This window comes from Pantherophis guttatus, chromosome 8 (assembly GCF_059756535.1).
Source record: "Pantherophis guttatus breed Tessera chromosome 8, ASM5975653v1, whole genome shotgun sequence".
Classification (NCBI taxonomy): domain Eukaryota; kingdom Metazoa; phylum Chordata; class Lepidosauria; order Squamata; family Colubridae; genus Pantherophis; species Pantherophis guttatus.
The window spans coordinates 50,595,961-50,612,787 of record NC_142070.1 but is presented as its reverse complement, the minus strand read 5'-3'; the positions used below and the strand labels follow the sequence as shown (position 1 = coordinate 50,612,787).

Genomic DNA, 16,827 nt, shown 5'->3' with positions numbered 1-16,827 from the left:
ACATGTCCAATGAAACTGTTTTGCCTTACCTACATGTCGAGATAAGAGATTAACACTAAGTGCAATGTCGGGTCTGGTCCAACTACTAATGTACAACAGTGACCCAATGACTGAACAATAAAGTGTTTGATCCTCGAACTCAGGACTTGCTTCTTGTGTCAAGTTGTGAAAATCTGTTTGCATGGGTGTCTTTGTTGTGTTAGCATCTTTCATGTTGCAATGATGCAAAATTTGTTCAATTTTATCTTCTTGTGAAAGACTAAACCCCTTCTGTGTTTTTTTAATCTGAACACCTAAATAAGTGCTAATGTGACCTAATGATTTCAATGTGAAGTATCTCTGCAAAGCTTTGGCAAAAATTTCACTCATTTGCTTATTTGGACCAATATAAACAATATCATCAACATAAACAAGAACTATCTCATATGCATTGTTAGATCTTTTTGTGAACACGCACTCATCAGTTTCGGACTTAATAAAGCCCATTGAATTTAGTTTGTCAGTAAGACATAAATACCACATTAAACCAGATTGTTTCAGACCATAGAGACTTTTGTTTAGGAACCAGGTATCCCCTTCTTGCTGTCGGAATCCTGGAGGACTTTTCACGTAGATCTCTTCGTCTAGGTCTGCATGTAGATAAGCCGTGTCAACATCAAACTGGAAAACTTCTAAACCAAGGATCGTTGCAGTTGCTAAAGCAATTTTTATACTCTCAGTTCTGACTGTCGGTGAGTAAGTATTTGTGTAGTCCTCAGGATAACGTTGAGCGAAACCCTGAGCTACAAGTCTGGCCTTGTACAGTGACTCACCATTTGGTTTCTTTTTGATTCTGTAGACCCATCGAGTGCCAATGACCTTTTTGTTTGCTGGAGGTTTTGCAGGTGTAAATACTTTAAGTTTCTTTAGACTGTCCATTTCAACCTGCATTGCTTCATACCATTTGTCTCGCTCTGAATCAGGGAGCTGCTTGATTTGCGTGAAATTATCAGGTGGAAGTGTAACATTGCAAATCAAAGGCAAGGGTGCTTTTGTCAGTTGCCAAGAATATCGTTGTGGAGGGATTCCTTTTGTGGCCCTCTTGGAATGTCTCGGAACAACTGTCCAGTCTTCTTCTTCTTCATCCTCATCCTCACTTTCGTCGCTAGCGTCAGCATCCGTGGCTTGCGAAGACGGAACATCGGGTTGAGAAGAATCAGTGAAATCTTGGTCATCAATCTGCGTAGCATCAGCAGTATCATCTCTGGGAAAATAAACTCCAGGATCATTGGAATGAATCCTGGACCAGTCAATATCTTCTTCAAAATTTGCAGATTGGGAAATCACAATTGCATGTTTAGAGTCAATAAATCTGCTCCATTTTGAGTTATCATCAATACCCATAAATCTCAGTCTCTTTGCTGCTGGACTTCCTTTTCTTCTTTGAGCTAAGGGAATGTTCACCATAGCGTATGAACCAAAAATATGGATGTTTTTAAGATCGGGCTTGTAGCCATACAACATGAAGAAAGGAGTCTGATTTGTTACACTGCTCCAAGTATGGTTAACAATGTAATTTGCATACTTGATAGCTTCACCCCAGTATATCTTACCAAGGTTGGCGTCTTCTAGGAGACAACGCATCATGGTTTGCAGGACCCCTTGTCTTCGTTCTACGACCCCATTATGAGCCGGTGTGTAAGGCGCCGACGTCTGATGAATAATTCCATTCTTACGCATCCAGTCCTGGAAACGCTGAGACATGAACTCGGCACCACGATCACTCTGGATTCTGGCGATGCGAACTTGGTGTTGGGTAGAAACAAGGGTTGCAAAGTCTTTAAAGATCTGAAAAGTCTCTGATTTTTCTTTCATAGGATATACATATCCATATCTAGAGTAATTATCAACAATTGTTAGAAAATATTTTCTACCACCAAATGATGGCGAGAAAGGACCAACTATGTCAATGTGAACCAAATCAAAAATGAGTGTTGACAGGCGTGTAGCGTGTTTGGGAATGGCTGCTGCTTTGGATTTGGCCTTCTTGCATACAGCACAATCCAAAAACACCTTACACCCCTTTAGATCCAAACCTTTTGCGAACTCCGGCATCTTCCTAAGAACACGGAAACTGGCATGCCCCAATCTTCTATGCCATTTATGGATACACCTGGAATGCAAAGGTTTACCAGTTAGTGAATTCTCAACATTAACATTTTTATGCGGAACCTCAGGCTTGCTCTGAGCAACCTGTTTACCAATTTTCTTTTTGTTGGCTTTAGGAGCCTTAGGGGTAGCAACAGGATCTCTCTCTGGAGCATCTCTCTCTGGGCCTGTGCTCTCCCTTTTTGGAGTTTGCATACTTGCCTGTGTTTGTGTTTTAGGCTTTGGCTTTAAGTAATAAACACCACCAATTAATATGGTTCCAGCAACAATATCTCCATCTTTAACTATGTAACTTGCATTTTCAAGGTGGTGAACCTGGAATTTTAATGCTCTAGACAAGTGACACTGACTAAGCAAATTACTGGTTGCTGTTGGTATGTAATAAACATCAGGAATGAATGCATCGAGCTCTTCAACATAAACAGTTCCTTTTCCTTTGACCTGACAAGGATGATTGGAAAAAGAATAAAGTTCACGTAGTTCTGGTTCAGGCTCATGCATTTCTGTGAAAAGTTCCTTTCTGTAGGTAACATGCAATGCTGCACCACTGTCCAAAGTCCACAGGAGTTGTCTGTCGTACTCTGGTTGAGGTTGTGGATCATTGGTTAAAGCCAATGTGGCGAGTGGAGTTTGTGGATCACGCCGGGGACCACGACGACCTTGTCTTCCGCCTCTGCCTCTGCCTCTGGAGTCTGTTCCTCTGGGCTGGTACGTGACGGGAGCTGGAACTCGTTGGGGACAATCCCGGGTGGCATGTCCCACACGATCGCAGGTGTTGCACCTTGGCATCCTTGGAGCGTAGGTCCTTCCTCGGAAGGGGCGCCTAGCTGGAGCTTTTGATGCGGGTGGTCCTCTCAAGTGTGGCATGGCCAACATGAATGCCTCTTCTTCAATTAAAAGTCTACAGACATTGTCCACTGTGCATTGAGCATTGACTAATTGGGACTTGGTTAATTTTTGTAACAGCATCTTTCCATTCATAATTCAAAGAGTTAATGATGATGCTGATCATTTGAATATCTTCAATGTTATGGCCTCTTTCTCTCAATTCTGTTCTCAGTCCTTTCAGTTTGGTCAAATGTCCTCCAATTTGTTCACCAGGTTTCAATCTCGAACCGTGGAGTTCAGACATGAGTAAACATGAAGATTCAATTGAGACAGGCCTGTAGCAATTTTCCAATTCAGCCCAAATTTGTAGGGCTGTAGTATTTGGTGGAAAAGTGACCTGCAGTTCAGTATCCATGGACATCAATAATGTTGTACGAGCTCTTAACTCTAGATCTCGTATTGCAAAATCCCATGGTTGTGCAGGAGGGTTAAATACCATACAGTGAGTGCCTTCTCTAAGAAGCAATAGTCTGATCTCACTGACCCAGGCTTTGTAATTGTGTCCTGACATTTTTAGTTTTGACTCACCAGTTAGTGGAGAGACAGAAAATGCCTGGTAAGGAGCCTGCATTTGGTACGCTGGCTGTGCTGGCAGAAATGCCTGTGGTATTTGCTGTGCCTGTTGTGGACCTAAAAATGGTCTTGGTTGTGCATTGGAGGTGGGCCAGGAGGTGGCCCTTGTGGCTGGGGTACATATGCAGGCATTTGTAGCTGCTGTGGCTGATGCACTGGAATCTGCTGTATTCCAGTTGCCATTTGTGCTTGATCTGCAATATTGGCATGACCTGCTGGAGATGCAGTCATTTGCCTTTGCTGCATTAAGTTTAATTGTGTTCCATCTAAAGGGACACCAACACCACCAGGGGGTGTTTGAGTTTGGGCCTGTGGAAACACTTGTGGCATTTCAGCTTCCTGTAGTAAATTACTTTCGCCAGCAGATGGTGCTGCACCTTTAGCTTCGGGCAGCTTTGCATACAGGGCATTGTATGCTTTAGAGTAGGAGTGGTTATGTAAGACATGTGTAACTTGATCAGGGAGACTTTCATGTGACGTATGCAGTGCCCTCTATCTTAATTGGCCTGACACAGAATCCACCAGGGGGAGTGTCTTTGGCTCCGAGGAAGAAGACAATATGGCGCTTTTTGAAAATCTTAAATTATCTCCCTTATCTTGCTCAAGCATAGATATAGCCATTTTTGCCTGGGATAGCTGCTGTTCATAGAGTTTTATACGGTCACGATAGGCTTTCATAGCCAGCTCATCCAGGGTGAGCTTAGAGCTTCGAGGAGAATAATGAATTGTTTCTCTCTCTGCGTGGGAGTAATTTTGCTCGGCAGTTTGCTTTGGCCTTGCATTGAGCGTTACAAATTCAGAAGGTTCTGGGGAGACAGTTTGAGAGCTGGCATAATCAGAAGAAGACGTCACTGACCTCTGTTCCAGTACGTTATCTTCAAAAGCAGCTTCTGTCTTATCTCCCTCCATTTCTGTTCCCACGGCTTCTTGTTCCAGGCGTGTGGCTGAAGTAAGGGGCTGGAAATCTGAAAAACTCCTTTCTGCCACCTTCTCAGCAAAATGCATTTTGTATTTGTTTTTCTTCTGTTTCAGCATCTCAGCAATATAATTAGCGTACCTCAGTAGCTAAAAACTAATTGCCTATGCGCTCTTATCAGAAATAACAAAACAAGGAAAAAAGCCATAAATCAAACCGTCCGAGCTACCAGATGTCAGGGCATTTATTAATCCCATGTTTGGCTCTGGGACTAATCACCCTGGTTTAATTAGAGGAGATGGATCGTGGCTCCTCCTTGTTGCAATATTCTGAAAAGAAACGTGAAGAAAAGTTTCTAATAAAACTCATTTATTTGTTATAAAGAAAATAAAACACCTCACTAACTAAGAAAGATAAATTGTTACATTTTGAAAATAAATCGGGCCAGCTGCCTTTCAGCAACCGGCACCCCCGTGGCATGAGAACAAAGGAAAGAGTGTGTGAAGCAAGTGAAGGAATGCGGACATGCGTAGTAAAATACTGATAAGGAACTTGGCGAACTACAGTAAGTCTATTAGTCCAAAAATAATGAAGCTCAGCTGGGAAATAAAAAAACGCAGTGACATGTATGGCATCCTGGCTCAACCTAACCATAATCTCATCTGTTGTAAGATTTCATGGTGGCAGCTGAACAACTATCTAAATACCTTATCACTTTTTTTCTTTTTTTATACCGCCCTTCTCCTGGGGGACTCAGGGCAGTGCACAGCCAACTATAAAACACATATATCCATAAAATTTAAAAAACAGTTAAAAAACATATTAAATAATTTGGCCCCAATATTATTAAAAACTAAAACAAACCATTAAAATTCATGTGTAATTGATATTAAAGCAGTGAATTGGAAAAAATTCTAATATACATATAATCTGCAATAGGTTTCTCCTTATCTGATATCTTCCCGATATGTTGAAACTGTAATTCTCAGGATTCCTAGCTAGCAGCTGACTGGGAATTATACAAGATGAAATCCAATTCATATGGAGGATAAAAACCTCCGTATACATATGTGATATTGTAAAAATAGCAAGTATCAACATCTGTGATGGATTAACAGGGTTTTCTATCATGCCATGATAATATCCATCACTTGAAGTATCTTGTGTTTCTTCCTTAGATCTCCTGTTATGGCTGGAGGCCTCTTTGCTATTAACAGAAAGTGGTTTTGGGTTCTTGGTGGCTATGATCCTGGATTAGAAATCTGGGGAGGAGAACAGTATGAAATATCATTCAAGGTAAGCACTTATGGTACACACTTCTTTTCTATGATGATGGCTGTCATGGTGCAGTGGTTAGAATGCATTACTGCAGGCTACTTCTGCTGCCTACCGTCTGCCTGCAATTTGGCAGTTCGTATATAAGTGGTATATAAATCTAAGTGCTATTGCTATGATGGCATATGTGCTGAAGAATAAATAAAAAATGCAGCACAACAAATTTTGCTATACATTCTTTCTACTCTTTTTTTAAAGAAACTAAAATGGTCACTGGAAGATATAGGTTTAAATGGAATATTAGAAAGAACCTATTTATCTCTTCCTTCTCATCATTTGTGTTCTCCCTATAAAGATCTAGATTTTTTTTTTAATTTGATTTGTATGCCGCCCTTCTCCGGAGACTCAGGGCGGCTTACAATGCGTTAAGCAATACCCTTCATACTTTTGTATATTTATACAAAGTCAGCTTATTGCCCCCACAATCCGGGTCCTCATTTTACCTACCTTAGAAAGGATGGAAGGCTGAATCAATCTTAAACCTGGTGAGATTTGAACTTGCAGTAATTGCAGGCAGCTGATGTTAATAACAGTGCTTTAGTCTGCTGCGCTACCAGGGCTCTTATTTCATTTTTGGTATGATTCAACAGGTTCAGATGTTCCTTATGCATATCTGAACATATCCCTTATCTCACTTTCTTCTGAGCAAAGTAATCTATAACATCTCATAGCAGTCATAAACAGCAGTGCTTTAAATATCCCACAAAGAGTGGTACACCACAAAGTTAATTTCTTCCTATTACAGTCAGTTCCCAGAAATCTTGCACTGACTCAGGAAACAGTAGAAGGCAATAAGCTCTGGAAACTGGAAACAAGACTGCACATACCCAAATATTAAAAATAATAAGTGCCAAAGTAGCATTCTGTATGTGTGGGTTGAAGGATGTCAAACTCTGCAATATTGTGGGTGCAGCATTGCAGTTGACCCACCCCCCTCTGTTATGTGCCACCAAATGTACAAACAAAAGGGGTGGGATTTCTGTAATGATACTGCATGCACGATCTTGTAGATTTTAGCCCCCATGAGCCACTGTCATATGCAAATCCAGATGTTTATTTGATCACCTACAATTTGACAATATATAATTTCATAAGATACTTCTTTTTTTAAAATGTAGAGGAAATGGTTCCCATTTGTATTTTCCTAATTTTCCAAATGACAGATTTGGACCACAATACTAATCTTAAACAAAACTTTGTATATTGCTCCAGGATGTTCCCAGTCCAATTTAATCTACCGTAATGACTATCTTGTGTTTTAATACAAATTTAGAGTGTCAAATGTTAACAATTGGGCAACCCTTGTTGCTTCTCCAAAATCATTGGAGCATGAAACAAATCCATCTGTATTAGTAATACACTAGAGAAGATTACACAGAATGGACTCACAAATGATGGCATGGGATGTCTGAACTCCAAACCATGTAGTGAGGTAATTTCAGCAGAATAAAAATGAACTGGGTGAATTGAGTTCATGTGATTGAGTCTTTTGCAAACAAAACAAATCTAAAGACATAAAAGTCCATAAGCCAAACATATGATAGTTGATTTAGAGAATGGGAGATTTAGAGTGTAACATCAGGTTATACTCTCTATTGTTAAGATATTTCATAGCTAAATACACATTGGTCTTGCATCTCACAATTCTGGCAGAAGACATAAAGACCGTATTATTCTACTTCCTTTGTTTGTTTGTTTGTTTGTTTGTTTGTCAAACATGTACAAGATAACAAGTATGTGTATGAACATAAATATAAACAAAGGAAGTAAATACAAATAAATGGGGACAGTAAGACAGGGATGGTAGGCACGCTGGTGCGCTTATGCACGTCCCCTTTACCGACCTCTTAAGAATGGAGTGAGGTAAACAGTTTGAGGTTGAAACTGTGAGGGTTTGAGGCTGTAACAATGGAATCAGGTAGAGCATTTCAGTCATTGACCACTCTGTTGCTGAAATCATATTTCCTACAATAGAGTTTGAAGCGATTTACCTTGAGTTTGTATCTATTGTTTGCCCGTGTACTATTGTAGTTGAAACTGAAGAAGTCGTTGACAGGCAAGACATTGTAGCAGACAATTTGTGCTACAGGCAGCACAAATCAGACTACAGGCAGCGCAATTCCAGATTGTCCAAGCCCAAAATTTTAAGCCTGGTGGCATAGGGAATTCTATTGTGAGTAGAGGAGTGGAGTACTCTTCTCATGAAATATCTCTGAACCTGCTCAATCATGTTAATGTCCGTAATACAGTGTGGGTTCCAGGCGGATGAGCTGTATTGAAGAATTGGTCTAGCAAAGGTTTTGTATGCCTTAGTTAGCAATACAATATTACTTCGCTAAATTAGGTTAACAACTCTTAATGCCTTTTTGTCAATGCTGTTACAATGAGCTCTGGGGCTTAGATCATTTGAGATGAGTACTCCTAAATCCTTAAATGTTCCTTTTATTTGTCACTGGAAGAAACATAATTGCATGACAGACTATTCCTCACTACACAGAAACCATGGTAACCATACTGGAGGCTTGGATACTAAACTGTTTCTACCTGTTTTATTCCTTGATACATTCTTTGGAGAAGAATAAGTTACACCAGGGCTCATTTTATCTATATCTGCTCATTCATTTCCTTACTGTGAGTTGACCCTAACAGTACATGCCCTTGCCCATGGATATAATTTTAAATGACTTTCAATAGCATTTTGTACTATTCATATAGAAACTATTCTCTGCCTCAGTCAGACCTCAGTTGGAAATAGGAACAAACCATACATAGAATGCATTATTTCCTTTGAAACTAGAAGGCAAAAGGTAAAGGTATAGAAGCGAGTTAAGGATTTTTTTTGTGTAGAGTATCAGGAAATAAGTAGTGAACAAAGTTTTCTTCTAAAGTAAAGGTTGTAATTTAAGTTGAAATTTAGTTCAAAGGCCCATGGTGCTAGGTAATTAGAAATTCAGTATCTGTTTCTGGAATCTACAGTTTGTGCTACAACATTAAAGCCTGGAGATCTCCTAAATCAGGTTGCTCAGTCTTTACTTGCCTTTAATGCTCCTGAGCCCCATTGTTCACCCCCTCTAAAATCCCAAATGTCATATCACTGAAAACCAATGTAATATAATGCTAAATTCATTGAACCAAAGAAACCCATACTGAAATATCCATCCAGGATTGGAACTCAATAAGTGACTTTGAACTACTTTGGCTCATCTATCCCTCGGATCTATTGTGAAGACAAGTCACCTTCCCAATTTCACCCAAAGCCCCTCAATAGGGCCAGGCCAGATATTTTCATCTACTGACCAATACTATCACTGTATCATTCATGTGTGTGGATGGACGGATGAATGGATGGATGGATGGATGGATGGATTGGGTGGGTGGGCGGGTGGGCAGACAGGCAGGCAGGCAGGCAGGCAGACAAATAGCTATGTCTATATTGTTTCCGGTCTTTAATCTTTAATGCATTCAAATCAGACTTCTATGGTTTAGAGATACTGGGGGGGGGTTAGGCTCTTACGTTCACCAATGCTGCTACTATGCAGTTTTTGCTCTTGACTGTTCAGATAACAGCCTGAATAAGACTGAAATGAAATATATATTTACGTATTATGCATCATATTTATATAGCTACCCATCTCACAAAAACATGACTCTGGGCAGCATACAACAATGTTGTATTTTGATTAAAATTCTTGAATAAGCAAGAATTCCAAATAGGAATGCAAAATGCATTTTCATTTTGGTTGGGTTTTTTTTTAAAAAAGTAAAATCCAGCATTACAGAACTATATTTTAAAAATACAGTAGGCAGATTTTATTTTTATATATATATATATATATATATATATATATATATATATATATATATATATATATATATATATATATATATATATATTGTTCTTTTATTCATAGGTTTATATGTGCATTACTGTTCTAGCCAGGGTTTTTCCTATGTAAATCAAGATGTTTGTATTGCCATAGTTGGGTGACATCTCAAATCACCACTTTCGAGGCTTTATCAAACATTTTGTGTTGTCTGCTGTGAGACTTAAGGGAGACTAAGATAGATCTATTTCGGCCTTATAAGGCAATACAACTATGGCAATACAAACATCTTGATTTACATAGGAAAAACCCTGGCTAGAACAGTAATGCACATATAAATCTACGAATAAAAGAACAAAATAAATATTTGACCTTTACAGGGAGGAGTCATAAAATAAAAGTGTGGCTAACTGAAGAGGCCTTATAAGGCAGAAATAGATCTATCTTAGTCTCCCTTAAGTCTCACAGCAGACAACACAAAATGTCTGATAAAGCCTGGAAAGTGGTGATTTGAGATGTCATCCAACTATGGCAATACAAATATCTTGATTTACGTAGGAAAAACCCTGGCTAGAACAGTAATGCATATATATATATATATATATATTAATAATTTTGATCTGGCTTCCAAACTATAGTTGCTAAAAGACAATATGAAGTGGCAACTGGTTCAATATTTAATCTCCAACATGTGAAAGTGAAAGAGAGAAAGACATGATGATGACGATGACGATGATGATGATGATGACGATGACGATGACGATGACGATGACGATGACGATGACGATGATGATGATGATGATGATGATGATGATGATGATGATTGGAATCTATGTATAGTCTGGAAATTCAAGAATTCAATTAAACCTATTGTAGCTTTTTTTCAGTACAAATCTCATTGTCTTGAATCACATTAGACAGTTAATGACTCTGTCTTAATCTTTAGTTATATGCATGTTTTGTTGCTTTGCAAAATCATATAATAAAGCAAATTAATTGATTAGTAAAAGAAGGATTATTAGGGGAGGGAGAGATGTGAAAAAAATCAACCAAATTCCTAGTGTTCTAACATTCAGAACTAAAGAATTAAATTTAAAAAGACACTTAAGATATTTAAGCATGTTGATTGAAAAATATCCACATAATTTTGTAACCTTGCAAAATATGTAGGAGTAATGAATTGAAAATTGAATTGAAAAGTGATGGCAGCATCAAAAGGTGACATGTGCATGGCTAAGATAGCATGATTCAGGCAGAATTTTATTATCTTCTGACATAATTTCAAATATAGAGTTATATTTGTTTTAATGAAGTCATTGAAAGCTATTAAATTATGAAAATTCAAGTAGTGGGAATAAAATTACAAGGATATGTCCTGATCGCCAGGGACCTATTCTTTATTCTATTCTAATACTGGCTTCAGTAGGTCTCACAAGATCTTTTAAAATGCAAAGATTTTCATCTTTCTGAAGATATTCACCTTTATTGAAGCCCATGTTTTAGGTCCATGGAACAACATATTGTGGAATAAAGATCCAGTGAAATATTGACTGCCATTTTCTGTTATATTAGAAAATATCAGAAAAATGCTCTTCAGTCTCTTTCTTTTACACACACACACAAACACAGAGAGAGAGAGAAAAGAAAGGGGGGAGAGTTTAGAGGCACTTCACTTTAACTTTGTTTTTTTCTGTATTTCTTTTTTCTGTTAGCTAAACTGGATCTTCTATATTTTATTAATACCCAATTAATAACAGCAGTAATAATGATCATGTGTGGAAATAATTTTATATCAGCATTCTCCACTGTGATTTACAGTTTAGCTTCTCTTCAAAATGAGCTCATAAACTTCAAGGAATGGTGTAAGGTTTTTTTGCATGTACGCTTTGGAAAGACAAAAAAGCAGTCCATATTTTGATAATTATGTGGCATGGAGGACGCTGCACTGACAAATGAGAGCCTAGATCAGCTAGTAGAAGATTGTTACAATGTTTTCTTACATATGCACCAAAGTGTTCTATATCTTTTTATTAGACGGAGGAACCTACAGAGTAGGGTTGTGCAAATCTTTCAAAAGAGTAATTTTTTTCAGATTGTTTAAGCTGCCACCTCTTTTTCAAATTAATCCACTCAATGCACCTGCTTTGGAAGATATTCCAGTGACTTATGCATGTGGAGACAGCAAGAAGCTGCATCTGAAGACTGGCTGGAAAAGATGCAGCTACTTTTACAACTTGAAATAAAGTGCTTTATATCCACTCCTATGTATTCTAAAAAAAAAAAAAAATCAGTACTGAAGATCTGCATACAGTAACTACTGTGTAAAATGCTCCTCAAGCAAATGATACTTCTAGTGTTGGTTGGTAATCAGTTGATTAATATCCTTTAAAAAGTCTATAGCTCATATGGAAAATGTTTTATTCGATTTAATGGTGAGATTAAGAAAATAATTTCATTGTTGTTAATGTTAACTGGAGATTCACTGCTATAAAAAACATTTGAATTTTACATCTTGCTTATCCAGATCTCTGTTTTGCAGAGTCTGAAATTTCATACAATGTAATTCTGTTTATATTGTGAATATATATGTGAGGGAAGAGGAAATATGCTTGTTTTTACATTTTAATGTTGCTTAATAGTTCAGAGAATATTATAAACATATTATTAGAATAGTTGCAGAAGTACGTTTCAGCAGGTTCTGACCTGTTCTGGAGAACCGGTAGTGGAAATTTTGAGTAGTTCGGAGAACCGGTAGTAAAAATTCTAAAATTTGGGGAAATGGGGATTTTGCAGTAACCTTCCCATGGAGTGGGGTGGGAATGGAGATTTTACAGTATCCTTCCCCTGCCACGCCCACCAAGCCATCCCTACCAACCCATGCCATGCCACGCCCACCAAGCCACGTCCACAGAACCAGTAGTAAAAAAAATTTGAAACCCACAATTGGTAGTTGATCTTTGGGAAAAAAAGTTTGCAGTCATTTAGAAAGTAATAAACAGGAATAGCTATAAAATGTGTTTTAAACTGATTCCTACTTCAATTAAGCTACCTACAAAAACTTGCTAAATTACATATTCTGTATTTTCCATTTTATATCTAGTAGTTACGTTTCAAGTCTTTTTTCTTAATTGCTTTTACTTCAGCATTTCTAGTTTTTCTGCATTTTCTTTTGGTTACTCATAGATAAGAATAGAAAATCAAGATGTAAATGTAGATAGATCTAGATATGCTGGGGACTAGATACACATATACTCACATATTGTATTCACAACTTTTTAAAATAAGTTCTTTGCAACATTTATTTTACTACAGAACAGGGTGGATTTGATTTAAATCAAACTGATATAAATCACAATTTAAATCACAATTTAAATCACTAGTCAGTAAGGCTTGATTTAAATCATAGTTTTCTACATAAAGACTAATTCTTGCTGGTATAACTTTAATATGCAAGTAGATGAAGATTTTTAGAATAACAACTTTTCATATTAGTTTTTTTATCCCCAGTTTAATAGGTTAATCATTCATATTTGGACAACTTTTCTGTTATACTTAGGAAGGAGAAAAATAATCATTACCTTAATAATAACAATTTAAATAGATTTATTCAACTGAAACAATAACATTAAAGCATATGTTAATGCTTAAACAAACATCCATGTTTGTTAATTAATTTGACTAAACAAAATATATACCGTATTTTTCGGAGTATAAGACGCACCTACCTTTTTTAGTTATTTTTTTTTTAAAAAAGGGTTTTTTTTATTTTTTAGACAAGCACACATACAAACATACAATGTATTTTCTTTGAACAGAGTATTTGGCTGGTTCATAAATTTAAACAGTGTTTAGTCATTTCAATTAAATTTACAATTTCTGTATTTCCTTTTTGCCATATTTATTCCTCATCTATTTTTTAAAAAAAACCAATATTACCTTTCATTCTCATCTCTAATCTTTTTTTTATTGAAAAAGTTTTTCAAATACAGATTTCCCCCCCTTTTTCCCCCCTCCTCCCTAACCCCCCCTCACTTCTCCAAAATAAAATCCAAATTGATATCACATTATATAATACTTTACCATCCTTTTACACCCCCCCATATGCTAACCATTTCTTTCTAACATTATTATTATATCCCCCCTATACTATACATTTCAAAGCAACTTTCAGCTATACAATTATATAATAAATCCTAATTTGGCATTTATTCAACTCATAATCTACCCATTTCCTCCACCCCCATACATATATCTCTTAATTCAAATCTTTTACATATGTTAATATCTGAACATAACATCCCTTTTCCTAAACTAAACAATCAGTAACCTAACCTATCTCCACCCACTTTCCTACAGGTCTACCATACATAATATTTTTAATATCTTTGTTCTTCTGCCCACATCACTAAAAGATATTTCCATATATATATAAAATCCTCAAATGACTTTAAATTTGTAATCCATATAGTATCTTCTGTAATGTCTTTCAACTGGATTATTAATTCCATCGCCCATGTTAGGGTAACATCAAGTTCTGCTTCCAACAGTATATTCAGTATCTTCAATTACTATCTGCCCCCATCAATAATAAATGTTTTCGTATATAAAAAACCACCCGAGTGACTTTATTTTTATATTCCATGTAGTATCTTCTGTAGTGTCTTTTGTCTAGATTATTAATTCCAACCACCACGTTAGGGTAACAACCAGATCTTCTGCATGCCCCAATTCCATAGTTCTCAACATATACGTAATCCATTTTTCAAAGAGTCCAAAATAGAAAGTTCCAATCCGCTCAATCAAAGGCCATCTTCCACATCCCAAAAAACACCAGCACTGCAGAGATCTGTTATTCTTCTCAAAATAGTATAAGTCTATTTATTTATTTATTTTATTTAATTTTGAATTTGTATACCGCCCTTCTCCCGGAGGACTCAGGGCGGTGAACAGCCAAATAAAAACATCAAATACAAATATTAAAATACAGTTAAAAATATATATATAAATTTGGCCCCATTAATTAAAACGATAAACAAAACAATTAAAAACACTTAAAAAGAATTAGGCCAGCCCGGCTTGTTGGAAAAAGAAGGTTTTAAGGGCACGGCGGAAGGCACTGAGGTCATGGATTCTCCTTATCTCTGGGGGCAACTGATTCCAGAGGGTAGGTGCCCCCACAGAGAAGGCACTCCCCCTGGGGGTCACCAGCCTGCTGTCAGGTTTCGGTTCTGTCTTAAATGAGTTCCATTATCAAGCACAGAGTCTCTAATAAATCACTTTTTATTAAGAACAGAAATAGCCGACATTCCTAACTCTAATTGCTGCCAAACTGGCTCCTCCTTCCAACCCCCTCCTCTTCCGCTCTCCAGCCCGATGTCCCATTGGCCATCATGCAAATCCATCTCTACGTCCCGGCACATACTTCTCACAGGAATGTGGCCCCCACCCTCGTTCCCCAGGAAACCCTATCTGTTGCATGCAGAAAACTAGGTAAAAGTTCATCTCAGCAATAAATCAGCGCTTCTGGTCTTTGCTTCATGTCTTCATGTCAGAGCTGGAAGAGAGCCTAATTTGGAATGCTGACATCCGGCCCCTCTCCCTTCACTTCTGCGACATCACCTATCCCATAGGGAAAACACAAAAAGATTAGTCCCATCAGCCCGTCCCTGGCTGTGCACCCCCCCTCCCGGCTTTCCCGGGTGGTCTGCATGGAATTTTGCTATAAGGCGATCAGCTTGGATGTTTGCACTCTTCACCCAGGAAGCCTCTGACAATGGGTAACCCTTCCATTTAATTAAGTACTGAAGGCGCCCCCTGTGCCATCTTGAATCAAGAATCCGCTGCACTTCGTAGTGCGTTTGGCCCCCAACAACCAGGGGTCCAGGGGGTTCACGTGGCGTTGGCCTTAAAGTAGACCCCACTACAGGCTTTAGAAGGCTACTGTGAAAAACGGGGTGAATTTTCCCCAAAAGCCGTGGCAACTGTAATTGCACTGTAACGGGGTTAATTATTTTTATTATAGGAAATGGTCCTATAAATTTTGGGCCCAATTTCCTGCTCGGGAGTCTAAGTCTCAAGTACTTGGTGGAGAGGTAAACTTTCTCTCCCAGCTGAAATGGTCTTTGGGGAGTTCGGTGCTTGTCTGCTTGGTCCTTATAGGATTGAGCCGCTTTTGCCAGTGCTCTGTTAACATTTTCCCAAGTTTGTCTCAACATTGCCATCCAGTCGGTCAAACTGACTGAGGAAGGGGGCTCCCTCGGGTATTCTGGCATGGGAACAAAATCCATGCCACTCACTATTTTGAATGGGGTTAGCCCCGTGCTGCTGTGGACAGCATTATTATATGCAACCTCCGCAAAAGATAGGAGGTCTGCCCAATTGGACTGCTGGTAGTCGACGTAGCATCTTAAATACTGTTCTATCATAGCATTCAGTCTTTCTGCCCCCCCATTGGTGCTCGGGTGAAAAGCTGAGCTGAGCCCTTGGGATGAACCTATGGATCGTAGAAACTCCCTCCAGAACTTTGTTGTGAACTGGACCCCTCTGTCGGAAATGATTCTCCTGGGGACTCCATGTAGGCGGTAAATGTGCTTCAGGAACAGTTTGGATAACTGACGGGCTGAAGGCAGTCCACTACAAGGAATGAAATGTGCCTGTTTGGAGAATAAGTCTATTACAGTCCAGATCACTGTATTTCCACTGCTTCTCGGTAGGTCTACTATAAAGTCCATTGCAATCTCCTCCCATGGTCTTGTTGGCTCAGCTACTGGTTGCAACAATCCAGGCGGGCACCCTGGCCTTGTCTTCATTGTGGCACAAATGGTGCAGCTTTTTACATAACTGTCTATGTCCTTTCTCATATGTGGCCACCAGAACTGCCTTCGTACTAGGTGCAAAGTCTTTAGGAACCCGAAGTGTCCTGCTGGTTTAACATCATGGCTCCTCTTGAGAATCAGGATGCGTAGACTTTGTGGGACATAGAGCTTTGTCCCCCTCCAAGCTAGTTCATCTCTTTTTGTTAAGAGATGTTGATTGTCCCGATACCAGGGGTCTGTCAGCATTTCATTTTTTAATTTTGCAGTTAAGTCGCTAGCAAGTTGGCCTTGCTGGTCACGTCGTTGCCGTCTGGTGATCACTTGGGCT

At 38.4% G+C, this 16,827-nt stretch overlaps 1 protein-coding gene across 5 annotated transcripts in view; it reads left to right on the top strand.

Annotated features, from left to right (window-relative positions):
• The window catches only part of GALNTL6 (polypeptide N-acetylgalactosaminyltransferase like 6), a 927,557-nt gene that overhangs the window by 786,980 nt on the left and 123,750 nt on the right, over positions 1-16,827 (top strand). For all 5 annotated transcript variants that reach the window (XM_034401355.2, XM_034401356.3, XM_034401354.3 and 2 more), the window contains exon 8: positions 5,704-5,821. In XM_034401355.2, the coding sequence (XP_034257246.1) occupies positions 5,704-5,821 (118 nt within the window). The remainder of the gene's footprint in view (positions 1-5,703; positions 5,822-16,827) is intronic.